This window comes from Lates calcarifer, linkage group LG21 (assembly GCF_001640805.2).
Source record: "Lates calcarifer isolate ASB-BC8 linkage group LG21, TLL_Latcal_v3, whole genome shotgun sequence".
NCBI lineage: Eukaryota > Metazoa > Chordata > Actinopteri > Centropomidae > Lates > Lates calcarifer.
The window spans coordinates 259,408-284,985 of NC_066853.1; the positions used below are offsets into that span (position 1 = coordinate 259,408).

Consider the following 25,578-nt stretch of genomic DNA (forward strand, 5'->3'; position numbering starts at 1 on the left):
AGTACTGCAGACTTTAGATACTTCTGTTAGTTTGTACTGGTACTCAACTGACATGATGAGAAAGTTAGTTTATATAATAATAATAATAATAATAATAATAATAATAATAATAATAATAATCGAACATATAATTCTGATCAGAGATCAATAATAACTGATGTACATTCATCATAATAAAGTTTGTCATTTGTAGTCTTTATTAGAACCTGACGTCACCACCATGGACACAAAGACTACCTTTCCCAGAGTTCACAGCGCTGTCGCATATTGACGCATGCGCATCGCGGCAGCGGCCAGGGCCGGGTATCATGGCGACGTACGTGGACATCCTGAAGAGCGAGTTTCCTGAGATCGACTCGGAGCTGTTCGATTACATCACAGGTGAGACACCGGGGACAGAGGCGCCGCGAGCCGGGGACGGAGCTGCCGCGTGGCCGCCGTGTACCGGCCCGGCGGAGCGGGACACACCGGCCTTTTCTCTGCCTGTTAGCCGGGAGCCGCCGCTCTGTAGCCGCGGAGCTAACGAGCTAACAGGTTAGGCTAAGCCGAGCCGGGACACCGGGCAGCACGGCATGGGCCGGTTAGCTTCACCTAAACCCGGGTCAGTCTGAGACTCAGCCCGGTCTGACCAGACCAGACCCCGAACACCGACCCACAGGAAATATTCCCTGGAGAGTTAGTGGAAATATTCCAGGGCAGAGGAAAGATTCAGATTATTGATTAACATCAAACTGTAAAGTTTTTATTGATGAAGCTGAGTCAGTTCAGAGTCACAGCAGCTGATACAACCTGAAACCACCAAAGGCATGACGGGAAATATTCCAGGAATCTTCCTGGACAGTTGTATTATAATATTCCAGGAGTTTAAAGGATATTCCAGGAGAGTTATTGATCAGAATCTCTGGATGTCAGTGATCACGTGATTGATCAGAATCGGTTTGAACAGCTGCAATGATCTTTAAGCTCCAGACTCACAAACTGATCCAGAGTCAGTAAGAAACATGGTTCAGGTTAAACTGAAGCTGGATGAGGTTGACTCATGTTTCAGATTATTATCAGCTGATGTTTGATTGATAACAACATGAATAGATATTGATCAGCGATCAGTCACCTGTCAGAGGAAGATGAACACGTGATGTTTTCAGCTGGAAACATCAGGTCATATTAAATCACCTCCATGTGTTCAGCTGAGTCCAGATCAGACCTGAACCTGGCCTCGGTCTGTCTGTCTCTGTGTTACCTGACTGTGACTACCTGACTGTGTGTCTCAGGTGTTCTGGACAGCGGCGGCGCAGACTTTGAGGACGGAGAGGAGGTGTACGATGCCATTGGTGGCGTCCTGCAGGAAGTGTCTGCTGACAGCAAGAACGAGGACGACGTCAGAGACATCTGTCTGCAGATGTTCAACACGCTCAAACTGTAAGAACAAACAGGTCACATGATTAAAGGGACTGTGTGTTTACTTCCTGTTTGACGTTTCTCCTTCCTGTGTGTCAGGAACAACCATCATGGCTCTCAGAAACAGGTGCTGTTGGACGCTCCTGTTCAGCTCTCTCAGATCTCTGCAGACAACGGTAACAGATCAATAATCATATTGATCAGATGTTTACACCTTCACCTGTTTACCTGCTGAACTGACGCCATGTTTGTTTCTCCTCAGTCTCAGCAGCCAAAGATGTTCAGGGGATCTGGATGATGAAACGTCCTCAGAACACAGTGAGACATTACTCTACTTTCACTGAACTTTACTGAGATGATTAAGTTTCTCTGCTTCATGAGGGAAAAAGAAAAACTGCTCTAACAAGATCTAGCCCCCCCCCAATACACACACACAGACTGTCACAGACTATAACCCCCCACCCCCCCCACTACACGTTACATTAGCGCACATCCGGACAATCACTGCCACCTTCAAACATTTGCACTTTACATTTTAATTATGTATACTTATGCTCCTTGTAAATATAGTTCTTGCTTTTCGCTCTTTTCTTTTACTATATCCGTCCTTTAGCACCAATATACAAGACAAATTCCTTGTATGTGCAAACTTAATTGGCAATAAAGTGTGATTCTGATTCTAAACGCATCACTTCCTGTCTCATCAGACGGTGGATGCAAAGAAACTAGAGAAGGCCGAGGCGAAGCTGAAGGCTAAACACGAACGCAGGAATGAGAAGGACTCTCAGAAGGCCTCCACCCCGCTGTGAGTTCCCACCTGCACACATCTGTCCTCACCTGTTCACACCTGTATACCCATCCTCATCTCACCTGTTCTCCTCTGGTCTCCCTCAGAGTCCTGGAGGAGGCGTCGGCCAGCCAGGCCAGCAGTAAGAAGGACAACAGAGTCGACCAATCAGGGAAGAACCGCAGCTACGACATTCGCATCGAGAACTTTGACGTGTCGTTTGGAGAGAGGTGAGCAGCGGGATGATCACATGACGCAGCAACAGCTCACGATTGATTGATAATTGATCTGTTGATCGACAGTTCTGTTAATGGGTCTGTTCAGGTGTCTGCTGCAGGGGGCGGAGCTCTCTCTGGCGTCGGGTCGGCGGTACGGTCTGATCGGTCGTAACGGTCTAGGGAAGACAACGCTGCTGAAGATGTTGGCGAGTCGTAGCCTCCGTGTCCCGGCCCACATCTCCATCCTCCACGTGGAGCAGGAAGTGGCAGGAGATGAAACAGCAGCGCTGCAGAGCGTCCTGGAGAGCGACACACTGAGGGAGGAGCTCCTGGACGAGGAGAAGAGGCTGAACGCTCGCATCGCCAGTGGAAAGTAAGATGAACAGAAACCTGAAAACATTCAGAATCCAGGTCGGTGTGTTGACAGGAAGTCACTGGTTTACCCTAACCTTTCGTTTTGTCTTTTTGTTTCAGTGGTGACGGGACAGAGAGCGTTCGACTGTCAGAGATCTACGGCAAGCTGGAGGAGATCGAAGCCGACAAAGCCCCAGCCCGGTAACTATGGCAACCACGCAACCACACTGCGTTTACATCCACGTCACCACAATGTTTTAATAGTAGATTAGCGGCGAAACCAGCGACTGCAAACACAGATGGCCGACATGTCTCCACTTCCTCCCCTGCTACAAACCTGAAGCCAAAATATTGCAGATACGAGTGCCGCCACCTTTGATGTCGAAGATATCAAAGCCCCGCCCACCCACCTGCCCAACTAATCATGACATCACATTTGCTATAGCATTACAAAGATAAAACCAAAATTTTTAAAACCAAATTTATCAGTAAATAAAATCCTGTGTCAGACGCACGAAATTGACAGAAATGTCTTGTCTAATCAGAGCCTCCGTCATCCTGGCTGGTCTTGGATTCTCTCCCAAAATGCAACAGCAAGCCACCAAGTGAGTCACCTGTCTCTCACTCTAACACACATTTCACCTCATTATTAAAGAATAAATAGGACAACAGTGTGTTTTTATGTTCAGGGAGTTCTCAGGAGGATGGAGGATGAGGTTGGCGTTGGCCAGAGCTCTGTTCGCTCGGTGAGTTTTCATCTCTATAAAAAGTCGTCAGTCGTCCTGATGTTGTTAATTCTGAGCTCTGTCTGACCGTCTGTGTTTTGTTTCCAGGCCGGACCTGCTGCTGCTTGACGGTGAGTTACATTAGTGCAGATTGTAGGTAGTAGCAGGAGGAGGTGGGCAGTAGTAGCCTGAGTACACAGAGTAACAGAGGCAGGAGTACCAGTACAAGAGGGAGCTGGAGGAGTAGCTGTAGTAACAGAAGGAATACAAGGTAGTATGAGTAGTGTTAGTAGTAGGAGGAGTGGCAGTAGTAGCATTAACAGTGTTGGTTGCAGTATTTAGGGTGGTAGTAGTTGCAACAGTATCAGTAGTACTGTGATAGTACTCTGATGTGTTCCCTCTGTTTCAGAGCCGACCAACATGTTGGACGTCAGAGCCATCCTGTGGTTAGAGAACTACCTGCAGGTCTGAATTACCGCTCACTTTAATGTTAGCATTCCTCTTTGAAAACAATGGGAACTGTTAGCCACAAGCTAACAAGTAACAAACACTAAAGGTCTGTTCCTCCTCCTGCAGACGTGGCAGTCCACCATCTTGGTCGTGTCTCATGACAGAAACTTCCTGAATGCCGTGGTAACGGACATCGTCCACCTCCACTCCCAGAGGCTCGACAGTTACCGCGGCGACTATGAAAACTTCATTAAAACCAAAGAGGACAGATTGAAGAACCAGCAGAGGGAGTACGAGGCCCAGCTGCAGTACAGACAACACATACAGGTACTGTACTACAGACGTTACAACTGCTGTCATTGGATGACAGTTTTCTGATGAGGCTGTTCCCATAATGCACTGTGTTTGTGTTTCAGGTTTTTATCGACAGGTTTCGGTATAACGCCAACAGAGCAGCTCAGGTCCAGAGCAAACTGAAACTGCTGGAGAGACTGTGAGTCCTGATCCTGATCATCTGAGACCAGACACACGAATCTGTGAATCTGTATTAACTGTGTTTCCTGTTACAGACCTGAGCTGAAGCCCATCGAGAAAGAAACTGAGGTCACTTTAAGGTGAGAAGATAAACCTCTGTCATGATTAATCTAAAGTGAAATCTGGTTCTAATATCTCTGTTAGTTCACACGTCATTAATCCTGAGTTCTGGGTCTCTATTTTAAATATCCAACTTACTTTGGAATGCGGAGATAAAAAGTTGGTCCAAGATCCGTTTTTTACAAACTTTAGATTAACTAGCTTGTTTAACGATGTCGTGGGAGCACTTCCAAACATCAGTAAAAAGTTGAAATGACAGGTCAGTGGCAAGTATTAATACACAACATGTAGGACCTGGTATTTATGAAGGCTGATGTCCAACCCAGTGCAAACAAAGCTGAGGTTCACTCTGCCTGGGTCCACATCAACCAAAGACCAGGTCCTCCTGTGTTGCAGGGCAGGGGAAGTCCTGCAGGGTTGTCTTGTGTAAGTCTTTGGTGGTTTCTTAAAATTTAAAGCACAGCCGAAAGGATTCCTCATCCTTCAGAGGGGGAGGTACACACGAAAACTTTACTTAAAAAACACTCCTGTTGTAAGTAAAGTTTTCGATTGTACCAGTTATCATGGCATCCTCTAACCGGACAAACAGTTCCCGTTTTCTTCGAAGCCATAGTTCAGAAAGTTGTGGTGTTAGCTGCTGTACTGAAAAGTGCAAAAAGAGGTTAGCTACTGACCGGAGGTCTCGCACAAAGAAACAGAAATTAGCCGCACCCATATTTCTGTTGAAAATAAGGTGGATAAAGAAGCTGTGGTTTATAGTGAGCTGGGTACTTGATGGGAACTTGGAGGCAACCACAAATATTTGCCCCAGGGCCCTGAACAGGTTCATCTGGCCTGAGCAACTTCACCCCTTCATGGCAGGTTGATACAGACACAGCTCATTAAAACATAACAAACTGTTGAAATCAAAAGCTGTTTCATCAGGACCTACCTTCAGTTTACCACAGAATAAAGCAGCTGAATTTGTTTCTTCTACAAAGATCCTATCTCTGTTTAGACGATGATCAATTGATCGATGGATTGACATGTCGTGTCTTCCTACAGGTTTCCAGATAACTTTGAGAAGTTGTCTCCTCCCATCCTGCAGTTAGATGAAGTAGAGTTTTACTACAATCCAGACCATCGGCTGTTCTCTGGACTCAACCTGTCGGCCGACCTTGAGTCTCGAATCTGCATCGTACGTGTCATTGTCAACCATAAAATCAGCCAAAATGTGGAATACAACCAATCACACCGATCAATAACTCGGTATCAGCTCTATGTTGGTTGTGAGTTGACACGTCCTGTTCTGTTTCCTGTTAGGTTGGTGAAAACGGCGCCGGTAAATCCACCGTCCTCAAACTGCTGATGGGCGAGTTGACGCCGGTCAGCGGAGTCAGACAAGCTCACAGGTGAGACGACTGTCCGACCAATCAGAGCAGAGGAGGTACCAGTGTACCTATGTCAGACTGTGGCAGTTTACAGCGAACAGGACACTGTTCCTCATAGGGAACCATTCAGGGAACTTTTATTATACGTAGTGTTTGTTTTCATACTGTTGAATCATTTTAAAAGAAACGTTTATATTCCCTTAATTGGATTGTTTACAGGGAACAGCATCTGTAGGGAACTGTTACTGTATCGTTTATATGGAACTGTTCTTGTACCGTTCAGAGAACCTTTTAATGTCTGTTTACAGAACTGTTCTAATGAAACTGGTCCCAAACTATTTCTTGGTGTTGACAGATTGTGTCTAAAGGCAACAGCTGAGAAATATTTTATAGGGAACTTGTTATGAACAGGGAGCTATTTGTAGGGAACTATCAATAAAGACATTTATATACCATCACAGAGAACCGTTTTCAGGGAACTGTTTTTAGGGAACTGTCTTTAGAGAACAGTTCAACAGTGTTGCTGACTGTTTTCATGTCTCATCAGGAACTTGAAGATCGGTTACTTCAGTCAGCATCACGTGGATCAGCTGGACCTGAACGTCTGCTCTGTGGAGCTGCTACTCAACAAGTTCCCTGGTAACTATGGCAACCACGACAGTAACTGAATATGACTACCATCCCTGAACCTTACACCCAGGTGCTGAGCTGTGATTGGCTGTTGTTGATGTGTGTCGCAGGTCGGACGGAGGAGGAGTACCGTCACCAGCTGGGAGGTTATGGCATCACCGGAGAGCTCGCCACGAGGCCGGTGGCCAGTCTGTCAGGAGGACAGAAGAGCCGGGTCGCCTTCGCACAGATGACCATGCCATGGTAATAGAGAGCTCAGGGATCAGCTGTTGAGTGCCTGATGATGATGATGATGATGATGATGATGATGTTGATGTCGATGTCGATGTCATCTCTCTGTCCGTCTTTCAGTCCGAACTTCTACATCCTGGACGAGCCAACCAACCACCTGGACATGGAGACCATCGAGGCTCTGGCTAAAGCTCTCAACAAGTTCAGAGTGAGTGAGTGAAGAGGAAACTTCTTGTTTTGACAGTGGACAGGTGTGTTTCAGGTGTGTGATGTCATGTGTTTCAGGGCGGGGTCATCCTGGTGTCGCACGACGAGCGTCTGATTCGGTTGGTGTGCAAGGAGCTGTGGGTGTGCGAAGGCGGGAAGGTCCGACGCATCGATGGTGGCTTTGACGAGTATCGAGACATCCTGCACGAGCAGTTCAGGAAGGAGGGTTACCTGTGAGGCTCCGCCCACTGCCAACCACGCTGACCACTAGTAACACAAACCCCACCCCCTCCATAATAACACCTGTCACAGCGGCCAGTTGGCCATCAGAGCGGCCCGGAGGACGTTCTCTGAACTGTCTCATCTCCTGCTTCAGGTGATGATCTGCTGCGAGCTGATTGGTCGCTCATATTCACCTGGTGAGGTCACAGCGAACTTTGGAGGAGGAGGAGGAGGAGTCAAAGACGATTTAAAGTTTATTTAAGAGTCAAACATCCGTTGTCAGTTCATCGTCACATTAAGCCTGGTTCTGTTTTGTATGGACTCAGCGGAGGTTTGAAGTTTTATCAGTTTTAAAGGACCTGACGTTAAATGTTATATTTACATTCAGACAGAAACATAATAAAAACCATCAGATCATGTCTCCAGTTTCTCTTCACTCATTATTTATAACTGAGCAAAAACACTTTTTTATTCTTTTCTGTATCAGATACATCAAACTGTTAAAGGTATTTTTGAACCTGGGCCTTATTTTCCCATCTTCTTGGGTTGAGTCGTTATCACTACCAGACTCCATTGACAAAAACATGAATTTTACCAAGCAGAACACAGGAGCTGCTGGAATACCACTGCCTCCATCTGTTAGTGTGTCTGTGTTACTGTGTGACTTTCAGTGGTGGAAGAAGTAATCAGATACTTTACTGAAGTAAAAGTACCACACAGTAACACAGACACACTAACAGATGGAGGCAGTGGTATTCCAGCAGCTCCTGTGTTAAATTCTTGTTTTTGTCAATGGAGTTTGGTAGTGATATCTCAAAATTATAGAAAGTTTTCACATAAGATGAACTGATCTCTTTACATGATGAGATCAGTGTCCAGGTTCCTAGACATCATCATCATCATCATTATCATCCTCAGGTCAGAGGTCACAGGTCTCTACAGCTCTGGGGTCCAGGCAGCTGCCTTCTCCTGCTGGGTCTTCTCTCTGAGGTGAGGCAGGACGGCGTCCCTGTAAAACACCTCCAGCTTGGACACAGTCTCCTCCCACAGGTTGGGGTCAAAGGTCACCGGGACAATGGTCGTCTCCTTCAGGGTATAGACAACGAGGTCGGCCTGTTTGAGGCCCGTCACCGCCAGCTGACACTGGATCTGTGTGAAGTAACTGTGAGACGTCTTCAGACGGTAGACTGGAGTCTGGGACAGGAAGACAAGGAGAAGACGTTAGAGACAAGGAGAGGACGACTGGGACAGGAAGCTGAGGTGGAGGACAGACAGATGGGAGTAGAACGAGAAGGAGGAGACAGCAGTAAAATGATTTTTACCCCTCCAGCTTCCCGTCCGTCCTTGTCCTGTAGCTCCAGACAGAAGTTGGGGTCGTCCCTGCAGGCGTCCTCTACCCGTCTCTGTCTGTGTTTGTGGGGACACTTCACCTCCAGGCAGAGCAGCCATTGGCCGGTCCGGCTGTCCGTCACGATGCCGTCAGGACTTGCTGCCAACCAGGGCCGCTGAGCGTCGATGAACAGACCGCAGTCCTGAACCGACACCGACCGACCCAACCGAGAGCTCTTCAGTCTCTGCAGGATGACATCATTTTTAGGCGATGTGAGGTTTAGTCTCTAAACTGCAGAGGTTTTCTCAGGACCCTGATTCACCTGCTGGAACCTGGACTATGAACTGAACCAGATCCTGGTCCTGTGGTGTAAACTGCTCTGGGGACAGTACCTCCTGGTCTTACCTACCTATCATTGTGTTGAACTGTACCTGGTACTTGCGGACGGCCTCAGCCTCCTTCTCTACCCCCCAGCTCATGGCTCTGGTCTGGACTCTGGGACCCTCACCTGTTGAATCAAAACCAGATTTTGTCTCAGACTCATAACACAACAGGGTCCAGTATCAGGTCCTCTGTCATTTCTCAGGTCATTAAACCCCCCCGAGTAATTTTAGGTTTTTTAGGTTGAAGATATAGAGATAGAAGTGAAAGCAGAGTGAACTGTTACGTTGATTAATCATAATGAAAATGATTGTTAGTTTAAATCCTGAGGACCAGAACCACCACAGTCTGGGTCCAGGTGTGTGGGGTATGGTCTACCTGTGACAGCAGCCAGGTAGGAGTTAGGTGGGGTTTTGCTCTTCCCGTTAACGAAACGACTGTGAGAAATGCGATGAGCGACTGAGGCTGTGATCCGGTTCTTCCTCCAGGAGAACCAGTCCTCATTGGTCCTCTGTCCACGGGTCAGAACCTCCACCTGCTCCACCACAGACCTATCCAACCGGACCCCCAGACCCAGAGGAACCTGCTCCGGTCTGGGAGGGGCTCTGTTAGAGAGCTGATCTGATTTTTGAGGAGGATCTCGATCAGGATCAGCCCTCTGAACGGGTGTCTGAGCTCCAGGACGTGGTCTCACTGCAGAAACCGGATCAGCCTGGGTGGTGATGTCCCCTCGCTGCCTCCCAGTCTGAGGGGGGTGCACAGCTCTAGGTCTGGTCTTCTGTGTTTGACTGGTTCTTGTCTTGGGGGTTTTGGTGGTTTTGGGTCGTGCTCCGTCTCCAGGACTCTGAATCTGGATGGATGGATGGTACCGGACCTCAGGTAGGACGGTTCTCTGGGTCCAACTGGTCCCCGTGACCTCAGCTCCTGTTGAGGTCTTGCTCTGATTTTGCATTGTCATGTTGCCTGTCAGACCAGAACCAGAACCAGATTCACAGACTCAGATGGACTGAGGACAAGAAGTAAAGAAACAAATACAAATAAATCACACTCTCTGATTCTTTATTTTAATTTTGGTCAAAAAATGGAAACAATTCTGCTACGGGTGCTTTTATTTTGAAATCCACGACCGGAAGTTGCTTGTTATTTAAGCCTGAATGAAAATCTGTTCTTGTCCATTAAATCAGGAGCGAACAGGTGAGCTGACCTCAGTCCTGTCCACCACAGTCTGCTTCACTGCCTGACGCTAACACTGGACGCTCTGATAGCTACAAACCTCAAACCAAACTCCACTCAAAAAATGGCAGAAAATACATTTGTTTGTGTTTTGGCAAAAGTAAAGCTGCTAGTTTGATTCTTCGGACATGTGAGGAAATGTTAGAACCCTCTCTTGCATTTGGCATCAAACACATCAAAGGAACAACGTTGTATATTGTACATTTCGTGTTTTTGTAGTTGTTCCGTGTTACGTTCGTCCAGGAAAACTCACCGGAATCATGGTCAGTAAGTGAGCCTTCAGTCCGATATATACATTTTCATACTGTTGCATTAAGGCCGAATATTTCAGAGAGTAAACTTCTTACAGGACACGTGTTAAATATTACAATATAACCGGTGGATAATGAGAGAAGCGGAGGAAGCGTTAAAATCTAACATTTTTGAATGAAGTTTGGCGCGAAGTCGTCGGGGCAGGGGTCCTCACTATAAATGGTCCGACCAGTGTTTTTCCGTCCACTGGTCCAGTTTGTCTGTATCTGTTGATATAATGAAACTCTGTGACTCTGTCCTGGTCTAACTCGGTTTGTTATGACTGGTTAAAAACAGAGGGAGATCGGGTCTTACCTGGACCTGAAGAGTCTGGTCTGAAACTGAAGTGAAACTGAGTCTATTTAAACAGACTGTGACTCATTTATCCCGTGACTCAGGCTGAGTCCGGACATGTTCAACAGCAGCAGCTCCCAGCTGCTCTTTCACCTCAGGATTTTATCGATATTTACTGATAATCTGTCAATTTAATCGATTAATCTGTTCATTCTCAGACAGTTTGTAATTTTATGTTTATGTGGAACTTTCAGCTAAAATATCTTCAGTCGCCGCCATTTTATATTAAATAACGTATTAGAGTCATTTTGCAACTTTAATTCACTCTCTTCAACAATAAGTAAGTCTTAAATTTACATGAGATCAGTCTAAGCTCATGTTCTGGTCATGACCCGTTTATATATGCTCCTGCTACAGCTATGGTACTGTGTTGTCAGGATGGCCGAGCGGTCTAAGGCGCTGCGTTCAGGTCGCAGTCTCCCCTGGAGGCGTGGGTTCGAATCCCACTTCTGACAAGAACCTTTTGATCCACATTGACAGAGATAGAAATAACTTTAATAATATTGAAGGATAATATTGAATACATAAATTACAGAAACAATGAGGCAACAAACAACTAAAGACTAAGGTATTATTCTAAAAATGAAAATGTATAATTAAAAAAAGCAGACAAATATTTAGTCGATTGTTTTTATTTATGCTAAATGAAGCCGTTATTTTATTTCACAATGAAAAGGACATTTATTTTGCAGATTATCTGGAACATAAAAGTGTTTGTCGATCAAATCTAAATAAAGATTTTCTGCTTGTATTTTATCTAAATTTTAGATTGAATTTTTCATTTTTATTGTTTGAATTTATTAATTTTACGTTGTTAAGTTCACAACATAAAATAGTTTTATTCATTCGATGACCTCTGACCTCGTCTCTCAGCCCTCAGTGTTGTCTCACAGGTAAGGTGTTGTCTCTTGCAGCTGGTCATGTCGGTCTCTCAGGTCTCTCCTGGTCTGTACCTGAGCGATCTGGCCTCGGCCCTGAGGCCCAGCGTGTTGACCAGTAGGAACATCACCCTTATTGTTAATGCCAGCGGACTGGAGGACATGTCCTACCCACAGTTGGATGGACTCCAGGTGCTCCACATCCCAGTCCAGGATCAACCTCATGCCCCCCTGAGACAGTACTTTGACCCCGTGGCTGAACGGATCAACCAGAACCAGACAGGAAGGACTTTGGTCCACTGCACTGCCGGCAGGAGCCGATCCCCTGCTCTGATCATGGCCTACCTGATGAGGTAAACCACCAACTCCCCAACTTAAAGGTTCACTGTTTGCTCCCAGTTTGAGACCTCAAGTTTCTTTGTGGTTCTGTACTCAGAGGTGGTTCTGTACACAGAGATGGTTCTGGTCTCTCTGATTCTTAGTTCTGGTCTCTGTGTCTGCAGGTTTGAAGGCCTCAGCCTCCGTCAGGCTCACGAGCAGGTTCTGGAGCAGCGACCCTTCATCAGACCCAACGCTGGTTTCTGGAGACAGCTGATCGACTATGAACGGACTCTGTTCAGCAGGAACTCGGTGCAGATGGTGAGGACGTCCAGCGGAGTCCTGCCCGAGGCTTTGCAGGACTCGGAGGACTCTAGCACCACCGCAGCGTACTGTGTTAATGTTTGATGACATTAGAGCCACAAAGGTCCAAGACCAGAACCAGAGATGGTCTTTAACTGTTTGGTCAGTGATGTTGAAACAGCTCTTTGAAATGTCTTTTATTTTGAAAGTTTCAGCCAGGTGTTTTGGGTTACCTGCTTGACTGATAAGCTTCAGACCATAAACCGTGTTTACCTCAGCACTGACCTCTGTTCTCTGACAGTCCATTCAAAAAGTGGCAGAAAATACAAATTGTTTATGTCCAGGTGAAATCACACCTGTCAGGTAACTTCCTCTGACGTTTAGCTGATTATTAGGAACCAGTCTTGTGTTCAGCATCAAGATATGACTTGAAAATTCCAAACATCAGCAGCTACATCATTTAAACTATCTGCTCTTCAGCTTTACTTCACATCCTCTTATTTTTCTTCTTCTACTGTTTATTGTGTGCCGAACTTCAACTTCCTGACCTGGTCTAAAAGTTTTAGCATCTAAAAAAAAAAAGAAATAAATCAGACCATGGTGCACTTTGGCTGGACTGAGACCACTTCTTCTGGTCCAGACTAAATTTTGGTTCTCTGGTTCGGACTGTGGTCGACAGCACCTTTCACACTTTTTTTTGGTTCAGACCAAAATAGGCAGGTGTGAAAGGGGCCTCGCTGAGACCAGAGCTGAGCTCTGAAGCTAAAACAGAAACAACAGAAGAGTCGTTAAAAAAAAAGAAATCAGAGTTTATTGTGACAGAAGAAGAAGAAGAGCTGCTCAGTGAAAACATGGAGACCGACTCTGTTTATAAATCAATCAAAACCTGATCAGTCTGGATCATCAGGAGCCACATATCATCAGACATCAGTTCAATTCAGTCATCCTGGATGTAAAACCGTAGAGAGAATTGGGGGTCAGAGGAGCAAAACCAGGAGTTGCAGAGCCCGGAGAGCATTCCTGGTCCTGGTCCTGGATCTGGTCTTAGTACTGGAAGCTTCTCTTGGTCTGGATGTCGTCCAGGATCTGCTGCAGCTCCTCGTCTTCAAACCGACCCTCAAGACTGAAACACACGCAGGAATCAGTTTGATCTGGTTCAACAACAAACGAGACCCTTCACTTACTGATCATCACTTACTGATTATCAGTTATTGATTGGCCCAATGATTTACTGATTGATCATTTTATCTATGAAATGACCATTAAACCCTGAAGGGACTAGAATCAGCATCGATCATCATCAGCTGCTGACTGACTTTCTACTGATCGATTTAAAAGTTTGATCATTAATCTTGTATTTACGCTGTAAAACCTCTCCCTGGCTACAGATCCTCTCTGAACCAGATCCTGTTTGATCCAGATAAGTTGGGTCTGTATACTGAACCCAGGACCCTGATACTGGTCTGGTTTCTGTCCAGGTGTGATGTGGATCAGACTGACCTGGGGATCAGGGCTTTGGCCTCTTCTGCAGCTTCAGGACACAGATTTGCCAAACTGGCCAACTCGAACTTATGAAGCTTCTTCTGCAGGAGGAGACTGAGGAGGGGGGAGGAGGGGGGGTGTCAGGGGTCAGGGGTCAGAGGTCAGATCCAGATCAGACCACAGAGATATCCAGACAGGTGAAACGTGGTTCTGTACCTGCGCACGGCGGTGATGGTCTCTCTGTTCTTGAAGCGGCTGAATCGAGCTGTGTAGTTCAGGGTCTTCATGAAAACCTCGGACAGCTCCTGCTCGTCCTCGGCGCTCTCGTTCTGCTGCTTCCTGTGCTCCAGCAACATGTGGACCTCTGAGTTCAGCAGAGTCTCTGCGTTCTCAAACTCTGAGACCACAACAACACAACAAAGAGTAAGAACCTGTTTAATTAACCAGAAACATCTCTATATATCACTACCAGGCTCCATTAACAAAATCAGGGATTTTACTGGGAGCTGCTGGAATACCACTGCCTCCATCTGTTAGTGTGTCTGTGTTACTGTGTGGTACTTTTACTGCAGTAAAGTATTTGATTACTTCTTCCACCACTGAAAGTCACACAGTAACACAGACACACTGACAGATGGAGGCAGTGGTATTCCAGCAGCTCCCAGTAAAATCCCTGATTTTGTTAATGGAGCCTGGTAGTGATATATAGAGATGTTTATTTCTTTATGTAAACAGAGAGATAATTGAGAAGTAACTGAGTAACGACAGTGAAAACCTATCTGTTTCAGATACAGGGGTTTGTTCTGGGACCGGATCAGAACCGGACCGTGAGGATTCACCGACCTTTGGGAAACAGCAGCTGAGAAGCGTCTTCTTCAACATCACCGACGTGCGGAGGAGCCGCGCCGCCTCCCGCCGCCATGATGGACACAGCTCCGGTTAACGGCTCCGGGGGTCAGCGGAGAGACACGAGGACGGACGGTGACGACAGCAGCCGGTCGGTCGGTGGATTCAGCACAGACCTCCCGGTGAGTCCCGGAGGAGAGTTTAACGGTCAGAACACCGGACACAGGTTTCAGCTCGGCGCCTTTCAGTTTCATGAAACACAGGATTACATCCGGTCCGACGAGAAACACTTCCTGTCTGTGGTTCGCTCCTTTCAAAATAAAAGCGGCGGTCTGCAGTAGCGCCTCCCGGTGGACGGTGGCCAGGACTACAGAGACGGTTACCAATAGAAACAGGCGGCGGTAATAGATTACCGAGCTGTAACAAGTAATTTATTCGGAAAACGGCAGTAGGATGTAGTTTAACTCTAAAAACTGTGAGTTTATCGATACAGTCGGAAGGAGAACAGGTGAGTTTCTGCGGTATTTTACCGCCGCTCTTCTCTTCTTTAGCCGGAGCCTCTCAATATTCATTTCTAATATACGTTTTACTTTAATGACCACGTTTGAAAACAACTGTAAAATAAAGCCGTTAAAGTCCATGTCTGTTTCAGTGGAGGGAAAATAGTAATAATAGTAATAAAAACAGCAGCTGCGTTGGCCGGGAATCGAACCCGGGTCAACTGCTTGGAAGGCAGCTATGCTAACCACTATACCACCAACGCCATGATAAGATGTGGCCTTCTAGTCTACATCAAGCACGAATACGTGACTTGTCATCGTTTCCAAGAGGCATGACAGATGCGGTGATGGGAGGTTCTTCATGTAGTATCACTCACATCCTTCTATTTTAACCTAATTTACTGATTATGAATGGGCTGTGTGTTGGTATGAAATTTTTTATTCAGTGTTTTCATAAAAGCCTTATTTTTATGCATTTTTTAAAAACCAAAATAAATACACCGTTACTATTGCTTAATATTTTAATCAAATCTCTAAATGAACACAGAACCACAGCAAACAAGTCAAATAAATTAAGGCCAAAGTCTTAGCGTTATGACACTTAAGTCTGTCCTCGCATGTACTTAGAAGACACTAGCAGGGGCTACTGCCCCTGACAACATAGCTCCCAGGTTAACAGGGACACCCAAACCCCTCCACCACATGAGGGTGGTAAGTCAACATGGACCACCTACCTAAACATAGTTGTTGACCAACTGCACCCCTGCAGGAATATTCCCTGGTGGCAGTGGCCTCTTTCAGCAGGACAGTGCTCCCTGCCATTCTGCTAACATATTAAGAATTCAAGGTCTTGACTTGGCCCCCATCTTCCCCAGATGTCAGTCTGATCGAGCATCTGTGGAATGGGCTGTTTTTCCTTACAGGCGTCTGATAACTGAAGGCTCTGCCTCCCATTCTGCTCCTGGAAACTCTGGGAACCACCAGTAAATCAGCATTCTGGGAGAACAGGGTTCTAGTGGGATTGTAGGGAACTAATAGCTCTTTAAGATAGGATGGTGCCCGACCATTAAGGTCTTTGTAGGTGAGGAGGAGGATTTAAGATTCTACTCTGAATTTAACAGGGAGCCAAAGTATAGAGGCTAACACAAGAGAAACATGATCTCTTCTCTAGTTCCTGTGAGTAATCGTGCTGCAGCGTTATACACAATCAACAGTAAACATCAGTGCTATTTAGAAAGCAGTCAGATAAATGCATTCTTTTTATTATCAGTCAGGCTAAACATATGTTTTAGAAGATCTACACTTTACAACAGATGATACATATGAGACAGATTTTAGACATTTTCAGTCCATACATTACAGGGTTACACAGAGGCTGGTGTGTTAGAAAGTACAACAACAAACACATTGAACACATCTGCTGCAGAGTTCACATCAGATCTGTTCAATCACATGTTAAAAATAACAATCATAGAAAAGTTCAGCAGGGAAGAAGTTGAGATGTGCAGCTACTGTCACAGAACAAATGACGAGTCTACAGACTTTATTTCCTCTGGTGTCAGAGCAGGTCAGATTGAAAATGTAGTTTCCACAGAAAATTGTATCAGCGATGCTCCCACACAGCTGTAAAGAGGAACTTAAGGATGTTTGTTATATGTAGAGGATCAGAGATGTCAAGATATCTGTCATAAGACATGACGGATATATATGTTACGGATTTTAGACAGATTTAGTCCATACAGTACAGGGTTGAAGAGAGGTGGACATGTTAGAAAATACAGTGATAAAAAAATTCTCAACACATTAGGTACACTGCTCATATTAAACCTGCTCTGTAATATTTCAAAACAAGCTCCAAAAGAAACAATGATCAGAGAAGCAAGGTGAGGTGTGCAGGTACTGACAGCTTTTTGTCTGGTCTGTTTAGAACCAGAAAAACAAACTTTAAGAATCTTCATGTAAGAGAAAAGGATTAAAATGAGAGGAATAATGATTATAATAACTGTGTAAATGAGTCCATAAATGTTATTTACACTGGTGTCAGAGCAAGACAGTTTGACAATAGAATAATTCATACAGAAAACTTTGTCAATAATGTTCCCACACAGCTGTAAAGAGAAACTCAGTGATACCAAAAAACCACTTGCAAGAAAAGGGAATAACCATGTTCCAGCAATAAACCTTGTGACCTTTTTAGTTGTCATATGTAAGTTATATTGTAGAGGATAACAGATAGCGAGGTATCTGTCATAAGACATGACGGCTAAATTTAAAAATTGCACACACACATATGAATGCACACAGTAAATCTGCAGGAAACAAAAGGGAACAGAAACAGTGTGAATGTCAGAGAGGATCTGAAGCAGAAGGAATGGAAACAACCCTGTACTACCATACAGTTCATTTACAAACATACTGCACAGAAACAGGTACATAGGTTCATGTAAACTTCTGTTCATACAGATAATCACTATCAACAACACATTGGCACAAAGAATTAAAATATATAGAAATGTTAGAATTGTAAAATATATATATTTTATAGGTCCAGTATCAAAGTAGGCACTCAGTGTGAAATATGAAACCTGTGTCGAGTTCATCCTCATTTTAACTTTTAAAGCAGTCATAAGGCTGTTGACTGGATGAACTAAATGTAAATATTTAAATCTTACATTTTTACACCGTTTTGCAAAAGTAAAACTTGAAACTGAAAATTCTGAAACCATCAAACATAAACAATAGTTTCTATTAATATAAAAGATGATTCTGATCAAGAATTTAAATGTTATAAAGACTTAGAAGACATAGTTCATGACACTGTGTGAATCTGACCGACTCCCTCTGAACTGAGATGAAACTCTGCTGCTGGTTCTTTTAAAGTTTTCAAGACAGACACCCACAGCAGCAGTATGACCTCACTATCACACTCACTGAGTGGGTGTATTATAATATTTATACATCAATCAGCCACAAGAGACGCTCTGACGCTTCCTGTATCGAACGTCGGGATTTTGTGAGATCGACACTTCATCACTGCTCTGTTTGCTCTCTTCACTTTCTGTCACACATTATCTGCTGCTGCTTTGTACTACTCTGTCTTATTTTCTATTGCTACCTGTTTATTGATATTTTCTCTGACTCTAGCCTGTTTGTTGTTAGTTTAGTTTAGCTTAGCTTAGCCGTTTGTAGCCTCATTAGCCTATTTTAAATTGTAGCCTCACCTTCTCACTCCTACAGCTAACCTAGCTTGAAGTAACTACTACCGTGGCCTGTGTTAGCTGTTCTGCTCTTGAAGACAGGGTGTCTCTCCTAGAGAGACGTGTCCGTCAACTAGAGCAGCTCCTTTCTCCTAGCATTACCTTAGATATGACGGGCACCCCAGATAGTGTTATCCACAGGTTTGACAGCGAGCCTGTTAGGGCTAGCTTAGCCTCGTCGGCAGTGAGTGCGGAGTTCGTCCCTGTCAGCCGGCGGAAAGGGGCACGTAAGAGCAAGCAACCGGTTGCAGTCTCCCGACTGCAAACCGGTTTTCGACTCTTGCTAGCCCCGTTGGTAGTCCTGTGCGCCCGCGTGTCTCCCCCGCTCCCGCTGACAGGGCTAAATAACGCACTCTAGTCATAAAGGACTCCATCAATGTCAGATTAGCTTCGCCAGCCAATGTTTACTGCCTACCTGGGGCCAGAGCTTCCGACATTGAGGATAATCTTAGGGTGCTGGCATCACGCAGGGAGAAACAGGGGGCTCAGGTACACTCCACACCTAGTTATAGCAACACTGTGATTCATGTCGGCACCAATAACATTAGAATGAAGCAGTCTGAGGTCACCAAAGCTAGTTTAGCTAGGACGTTTGAGTTTGCTAGAAAGATGTGTCGGCATCGATAAGTTGTCTCTGGTCCTTTACCCATGCGGGGTAATGATGAAGTGTACAGTAGATTAACGTCTCTGAACTGCTGGCTGGCTCGTCACTGTAGTGAGCAGGGATATAGTTTTGTGGATAACTGGCCTTCTTTCTGGGGCCGTCCTGACCTGCTGAAGGCAGATGGTCTGCATCCTACTGGAGCAGGCGCTGCTGTTTTATCTAGGAATATAGACAGGTGTTTACGTCGGGTTTGACAGTAAGACACTAGTGATCGGCAGGTCGCAGGTGAGTAGAGAACCTGCTAGGTCTTTAGGTGGTGCGGTTTTGGAGTCCACTAGCTTAGATGATGAATCTAACCAGGAACATTTGCAGACTTTAGATGCTCAGACTGATCTACTGCATTGAGACTGTCTCCATTCCCCGCAGTACTATTCACAAGTTTCCTAAGTTTCTAAACCACCATGTACAAAACACCACTCCTGCCACTGGTGACAGTGCTAGGTCCCATAAAGTACTGAATAAAAGGCCACTTAAATTTCCTAACAGAAACACTAGATGCCTCATTCCTATTAATACTTCATCTATAGGTACCTTGCCACACCAGGCTGCTACCAGCAGCTCCAGGCTCAATATGATCCTCAAATTTGGCTTCATAAATATTAGATCACTTTCTACCAAGGCATTATTGATAAATGACTTGATTCTTGAACATAATCTGGATATGGTTGGTCTATGTGAAACATGGCTTAAACCAGATATGTTCCTGCCTTTAAATGAAACTTCCCCACCTGAGTATGCCAACGCACATGTTGCTCGGGCTACGAAAAAAGGTGGGGGCGTTGCTTTAATTTATAAGTCTTTCTTTGGTCTAACCTCAGCTCTTAATGTCACTTTTAACTCCTTCGAGGCTGTAGTATTGAAACCTTCTCTAGTAGCTTCCGACCCCCATGACCAGGGAAATAGATTGCAAACACTCAACCTTGTGGTACTTTACAGACCACCTGGCCCCTACTCACAGTTTTTAGATGAATTTGGAAATTTTTTATCATGTCTTGTCACATATAGTGATGATATCCTAATTATGGGTGACTTTAACATTCACCTAAATAAGGCCTCTGACCCTCTAAATAAAGCCATTCTGGCACCTATTGATACCTTTGGGTTCACACAGTCTGTACATGAACCTACTCACTGTGGTGGTAACACTCTAGACCTGATTCTTTCCCGTGAGATTGAGGTGTCTAATCTGACCATCTCTCCTGTCACATCGGTTATCTCCGATCATTTTCTTATCAAATTTGATGCAACTCTAGTCTGTCCCCCTAAAATTGTCTCTAATATATCTTCCACCAGACACATAGGTCCCACAACTTTAACTGTTCTTAGTGAGCAACTACCAGAGGTCCTGGCCCCTTTTACAGCAGCAGTTGGTTCTGTTGATAACTGTACCAGGGATTTAAATACAACCTTGTCTAGTTATTTATTAGTTTAGTTTAGTAACATTTATTAGTGTTAGTGATAGAGTTAGTACTGCTAATGTTTCACTTATCATTACTATTTCTTTAGCTATAATAATAATAATAATAATAATAAAATATTATTATTACTACTACTACTATTTACATTTTGACTTAGTCTGTGTATCTGCAATGTTGTACCTAAATAAAGTGGTCCAGAGAAGCACAACCAATGTGTATGGGCAGCAAATAGTTGGAGCACACCCTCCGGTCTCCCTTTTCAAAAATGGAGAGCATCACCCCAATCTGCCACTCCACAGGTACTGCCCTCAACCTCCACAAAACATGTAAGAAACATGTCAACCAAGACAGCCCCACAATGTTCAGAACCTTCAGCATCTCAGGGTGAATCTCCTCCACACTGAGCGCCTTGCCGCTGGTCAGTTTCTTGATTACTTCAGCAACCTCTGCCAAGGATATGGGTGGGGCTTCCCTTAAATCATTAGACTCCTCCTTCACGGAGGACGTACTGGCTGGGTTCAAGAGTTTCTCAAAGTGCTCTTTACATCACTCAATGATATTCACAGTCTTGGTCAACTTTTCCCTTCCCTGGCTGAACACAACCTGAGCCAAACCCTGCTTTCCATTCCTAGGTGGTTGGATGGTTTGCCAGAACCTCCTTGAGGCCAAGCAAAAGTCTTTCTCCATAACTTATCCAAAGTCCTCCCACAACCAAGGTTTTGCTTCTGTGACTGTCAAGGCTGCAGCTTCTCTGGCCTCTCTGTACCTGTCTGCTGCTTCAGGGGACCGTTGGTGTCCAATGGTGGGTTCTTATGTTGGCGCCTCGACAGGCTCTGAGAATCTTCTGACCACTGCTCCTACTTGCCAGATTTTCTATTGAGATATTGAATGTGGCTCATTTGGACTCAAGTTCCCCAACCTCCCTTGGGACGCATGAAAAGTTCTTCTGGAGGTGTGGTTTTAAGACCCCATGGACAGATGCTTCTGCCAGATGTTCACAGTGCACCCTCACTACTTGACTGGGTTTGCCAGGTTTGTCCAGCAGCCTTCCCTGCCATCTGATCCAACTCATCACCTGGTGGTGATCAGCTGACAGCTCTGGTCCTCTCTTCACTCAAGTGTCCATACGGACACAGATCTGATGATACAACCACACAGTCAATCATTGATGTTTGGTCTAAGGTGTTCTGGTACCAAGTACACTTATGAACCACTTTGTGCTCAAACAAGGAGTTCATTATGGCCAATTCATGATTATCACAGACGTCCGATAACAAAGCATCATTCAGGGTCAGATCAGGAAGAACACTCTTCCCAATCATGCGCCTTCAGGTTTTCCCATTGTCACCCATGTGAGTATTGAAGTCCCACCGGCAGAACTATAGAGTATCCAGTTGGAACCCTTTCCAGGACATTGTCCAAGAGGACCAGGCACTCTGAGATGTGGTTTGGTACATAAGCACAAACAACAGCCAGAGTAGTCTCCTCAGTAACTTGGAGTCTCAGAGAGGTGACCTTCTTGTTCACAGGGGAAAACTCCAACACAGCAGCGCTCAGCCAGGGACTTACGAGTATCACCACTCTCACCCAGTGCCTCTCACCCTGGGCGACTCAGGGAAAGGAGAGTCCAGCCCCTCTCCAGGAGTTTGGCCCCAAAGCCTGTGCTATGTATAGAGGTGAGCCCAACTATATCTAGATGGTACTGTTCCATCTCCCACAACAACTCAGACCTCAGGCCTCCATATTCCCCAGCTCTCAGTCTGATCTAGCATCTGTGGAATGGGCTGTTTTTTCTGTATGAGCTTCATTTTGTCACCTGTAAACAAACTGATTCACTGCATTCCCAAAGTATTACGTAGTATTACATATATTTAATTACAACAGCAGGCACTGAGTAGGATCGTAGGAGCAGCAGGAGGTTTGTCATCACAGATCAGACTCTACAGCTCCAGAGGCAGAAATACCTGCAGAAAGAGACAGAAGAGGAGAGAGAGACGGAAGAGCACAATACTACAGGAAAGAGAAGATACTGAGTTAGTGACAGAAATTTATGAGGTGTCAATGCGTACTGATAGAGAGAGAGGAGCTCAGTGCATCATGGGAAATCCCCTGGCAGTCTAGGCCTGTAGCAGCATAACTAGGTTCAGGTTCAGGTCTGATCCAGCTCTGACTATAAGCTTTATCAAAGAGCAAAGTTTCAAGTCTACTCTTAAAGGGACAGAGGGTGTTTCTGCCTCCCGGACCCAAACTGGAAGAAGGTTCCACAGTAGAGGAGCCTGATAGCTGAAGGCTCTGCCTCCCATTCTACTCTTAGAAACTCTGGGAACCACCAGTAAACCAGCATTCTGGGAGAACAGGGTTCTAGTGGGATTGTAGGGAACTAATAGCTCTTTAAGATAAGATGGTGCCCGACCATTAAGGGCTTTGTAGGTGAGGAGGAGGATTTAATATTCTACTCTGAATTTAGCAGGGAGCCAATGTAGAGAGGCTAACACAAGAGAAACATGATCTCTTCTCTAGTTCCTGTGAGTAATCGTGCTGCAGCGTTATATACAGTACACACATCAGTCAGGCTAAACATATGTTTTAGAAGATCTACACTTTACACCAGATGATACATATGAGACAGATTTTAGACATTTTCAGTCCATACATTACAGGGTTACACAGAGGCTGGTGTGTTAGAAAGTACAACAACAAACACATTGAACACATCTGCTGCAGAGTTCACATCAGATCTGTTCAATCACATGTTAAAAATAACAATCATAGAAAAGTTCAGCAGGGAAGAAGTTGAGATGTGCAGCTACTGTCACAGAACAAATGACGAGTCTACAGACTTTATTTCCTCTGGTGTCAGAGCAGGTCAGATTGAAAATGTAGTTTCCACAGAAAATTGTATCAGCGATGCTCCCACACAGCTGTAAAGAGGAACTTAAGGATGTTTGTTATATGTAGAGGATCAGAGATGTCAAGATATCTGTCATAAGACATGACGGATATATATGTTACGGATTTTAGACAGATTTAGTCCATACAGTACAGGGTTGAAGAGAGGTGGACATGTTAGAAAATACAGTGATAAAAAAATTCTCAACATATTAGGTACACTGCTCATATTAAACCTGCTCTGTAATATTTCAAAACAAGCTCCAAAAGAAACAATGATCAGAGAAACAAGGTGAGGTGTGCAGGTACTGACAGCTTTTTGTCTGGTCTGTTTAGAACCAGAAAAACAAACTTTAAGAATCTTCATGTAAGAGAAAAGGATTAAAATGAGAGGAATAATGATTATAATAACTGTGTAAATGAGTCCATAAATATTATTTACACTGGTGTCAGAGCAGGCCAGTTTGACAATAGAATAATTCATACAGAAAACTTTGTCAATAATGTTCCCACACAGCTGTAAAGAGAAACTCAATGATACCAAAAAACCAATTGCAAGAAAAGGGAATAACCATGTTCCAGCAATAAACCTTGTGACCTTTTTAGTTGTCATATGTAAGTTATATTGTAGAGGATAACAGATAGCGAGGTATCTGTCATAAGACATGACGGCTAAATTTAAAAATTGCACACACACATATGAATGCACACAGTAAATCTGCAGGAAACAAAAGGGAACAGAAACAGTGTGAATGTCAGAGAGGATCTGAAGCAGAAGGAATGGAAACAACCCTGTACTACCATACAGTTCATTTACAAACAGGCTGCACAGAAACAGGTACATAGGTTCATGTAAACTTCTGTTCATACAGATAATCACAATCAGCAACACATTGGCACAAAGAATTAAAATATATAGAAATGTTAGAATTGTAAAATATATATATTTTATAGGTCCAGTATCAAAGTAGGCACTCAGTGTGAAATATGAAACCTGTGTCGAGTTCATCCTCATTTTAACTTTTAAAGCAGTCATAAGGCTGTTGACTGGATGAACTAAATGTAAATATTTAAATCTTACATTTTTACACAGTTTTGCAAAAGTGAAACTTGAAACAGAAAATTCTGAAACCATCAAACATAAACAATAGTTTCTATTAATATAAAAGATGATTCTGATCAAGAATTTAAATGTTATAAAGACTTAGAAGACATAGTTCATGACACTGTGTGAATTTGACCGACTCCCTCTGAACTGAGATGAAACTCTGCTGCTGGTTCTTTTAAAGTTTTCAAGACAGAAACCCACAGCAGCAGTATGACCTCACTATCACACTCACTGAGTGGGTGTGTTATAATATTTATACATCAATCAGCTACAACATTAAAGCCACTGACAGGTGAATATGAATTATCTTGTTATAGTGGCACCTGTCAAGAGGTGGGATATATCAGTTAATTCTTGAAACTGATATTGTGTTGGAGGCAGGAAAAATGGGCAAGTGTGATGATCTGAATGACTTTGAAAATGGTCAGATTGTGATGGCTAAAGGACTGGGTCAGTAGGTTCTTGTGGAGTTCCCGGTTTGCAGTGGTCAGTACCTAAATAAAGTGGTCCAGAGAAGGACAACCAATATGTGTTTGGAGTGAAGGCTGATCCTACAGGAGAGCTGTTGAAGCGCAAACTGCTGGAAATAGGAACCATCATCCCAGTCTGCCACTGCACAGGTTCTGTCCATGTCCTGTTTGGTAACCTCACAATCGTGTCTCTGCTCTTTGCAGATGATTTGGTTTGTTGGCTCCATCAGACTGTGACCTTCAGAGAGTACTGGGCTGGTTTGCAGCCAAGTGTAAAGTGGTCACGATGAGGTTTGGCACCTTCAAGTCTGAGGCCATGGTTCTCTGTTGGAAAATGGCAGATTGTTCTGACTGGGTTGGGGGTATATTGCTGCCCTGAGTGAAGGACTTTACTGGGAGGAGATCTTGGGGTAGTCCCAGCATTCGTTGGATGGGTTACATATCCAATCTGGCCTGTGAATGCCTCGGGATCCTCCAGGTGGAGCTGGAAAACGTTGCTGGGGAGAGGGATGTCTGGAATAGCCATGAGTTGGCAGGTCCATATAGCTCATTGGTGCTGAGCCCAGCCAGGCCCCATGGATGCAAACCTGGCCACCAGATGCATGCTGACGAGCTTCCCTTCCAGGTCTGGCTCCAGGAGGGTGCCCCAGTTTCCCTGTTCCGAGCAAGG

General features: G+C 44.7%; 6 protein-coding genes and 2 non-coding genes across 12 annotated transcripts; 3 read left to right on the plus strand and 5 right to left on the minus strand.

The window, feature by feature from the left end:
• Positions 1-224: 224 nt before the first annotated feature.
• Positions 225-7,605, plus strand: LOC108902916 (ATP-binding cassette sub-family F member 3). 2 transcript variants are annotated; one of them, XM_018704933.2, is made up of 21 exons: positions 225-381; positions 1,272-1,419; positions 1,498-1,574; positions 1,661-1,716; positions 2,106-2,203; positions 2,293-2,415; positions 2,510-2,776; positions 2,878-2,958; positions 3,303-3,362; positions 3,447-3,503; positions 3,591-3,613; positions 3,892-3,947; positions 4,059-4,259; positions 4,349-4,425; positions 4,502-4,546; positions 5,571-5,703; positions 5,829-5,917; positions 6,444-6,535; positions 6,637-6,769; positions 6,878-6,965; positions 7,043-7,605. In XM_018704933.2, the coding sequence occupies exons 1-21, from the start codon at positions 309-311 to the stop codon at positions 7,199-7,201; spliced, it is 2,136 nt and encodes a 711-aa protein (XP_018560449.1). In that variant the 5' UTR covers positions 225-308; the 3' UTR covers positions 7,202-7,605. The 2 variants fall into 2 exon arrangements, with proteins under 2 accessions (XP_018560449.1, XP_018560450.1); XM_018704934.2 differs by lacking the exon at positions 225-381 and adding an exon at positions 397-601.
• Positions 7,606-7,607: 2 nt separating this feature from the next.
• LOC108902907 (uncharacterized) lies at positions 7,608-10,864 on the minus strand. Of its 2 annotated transcripts, none has more exons than XM_018704918.2 (5): positions 10,737-10,864; positions 9,276-9,860; positions 8,948-9,024; positions 8,509-8,760; positions 7,608-8,380 (listed from the first exon to the last, which is right to left on the minus strand). In XM_018704918.2, the coding sequence occupies exons 2-5, from the start codon at positions 9,853-9,855 to the stop codon at positions 8,123-8,125; spliced, it is 1,167 nt and encodes a 388-aa protein (XP_018560434.1). In that variant the 5' UTR covers positions 9,856-9,860; positions 10,737-10,864; the 3' UTR covers positions 7,608-8,122. The 2 variants fall into 2 exon arrangements, with proteins under 2 accessions (XP_018560434.1, XP_018560433.1); XM_018704917.2 differs by having other exon boundaries at positions 9,276-9,903; positions 10,737-10,843.
• Positions 9,928-12,551, plus strand: LOC108902911 (dual specificity protein phosphatase 14). Of its 3 annotated transcripts, none has more exons than XM_018704922.2 (3): positions 9,928-10,393; positions 11,690-12,006; positions 12,157-12,551. In XM_018704922.2, exons 1-3 carry the CDS (start codon positions 10,391-10,393, stop codon positions 12,377-12,379), a joined length of 543 nt encoding a protein of 180 aa, XP_018560438.1. In that variant the 5' UTR covers positions 9,928-10,390; the 3' UTR covers positions 12,380-12,551. The 3 variants fall into 3 exon arrangements, with proteins under 3 accessions (XP_018560438.1, XP_018560439.1, XP_018560442.1); XM_018704923.2 differs by having other exon boundaries at positions 9,929-10,397; XM_018704926.2 differs by having other exon boundaries at positions 9,931-10,091.
• On the plus strand, positions 11,148-11,230 carry trnal-cag (transfer RNA leucine (anticodon CAG)). The gene has a single exon. It is a non-coding gene; the product is annotated as a tRNA-Leu (tRNA).
• A 511-nt stretch (positions 12,552-13,062) lies between the features above and the next one.
• On the minus strand, positions 13,063-14,896 carry LOC108902913 (DNA-directed RNA polymerase II subunit RPB4). The gene is made up of 4 exons (XM_018704930.2): positions 14,600-14,896; positions 13,973-14,153; positions 13,775-13,870; positions 13,063-13,397 (listed from the first exon to the last, which is right to left on the minus strand). Exons 1-4 carry the CDS (start codon positions 14,676-14,678, stop codon positions 13,319-13,321), a joined length of 435 nt encoding a protein of 144 aa, XP_018560446.1. The 5' UTR covers positions 14,679-14,896; the 3' UTR covers positions 13,063-13,318.
• A 397-nt stretch (positions 14,897-15,293) lies between these two features.
• On the minus strand, positions 15,294-15,365 carry trnag-ucc (transfer RNA glycine (anticodon UCC)). Its single transcript has one exon. It is a non-coding gene; the product is annotated as a tRNA-Gly (tRNA).
• A 966-nt stretch (positions 15,366-16,331) lies between these two features.
• Positions 16,332-17,801, minus strand: LOC108902909 (olfactory receptor 11A1-like). Its single transcript, XM_018704920.2, has one exon. The coding sequence runs from the start codon at positions 17,727-17,729 to the stop codon at positions 16,788-16,790; it is 942 nt and encodes a 313-aa protein (XP_018560436.2). The 5' UTR covers positions 17,730-17,801; the 3' UTR covers positions 16,332-16,787.
• A 5,235-nt stretch (positions 17,802-23,036) lies between these two features.
• On the minus strand, positions 23,037-24,366 carry LOC108902910 (olfactory receptor 10J4-like). The gene has a single exon (XM_018704921.2). It carries the CDS (start codon positions 24,364-24,366, stop codon positions 23,425-23,427), a length of 942 nt encoding a protein of 313 aa, XP_018560437.2. The 3' UTR covers positions 23,037-23,424.
• Positions 24,367-25,578: the final 1,212 nt, after the last annotated feature.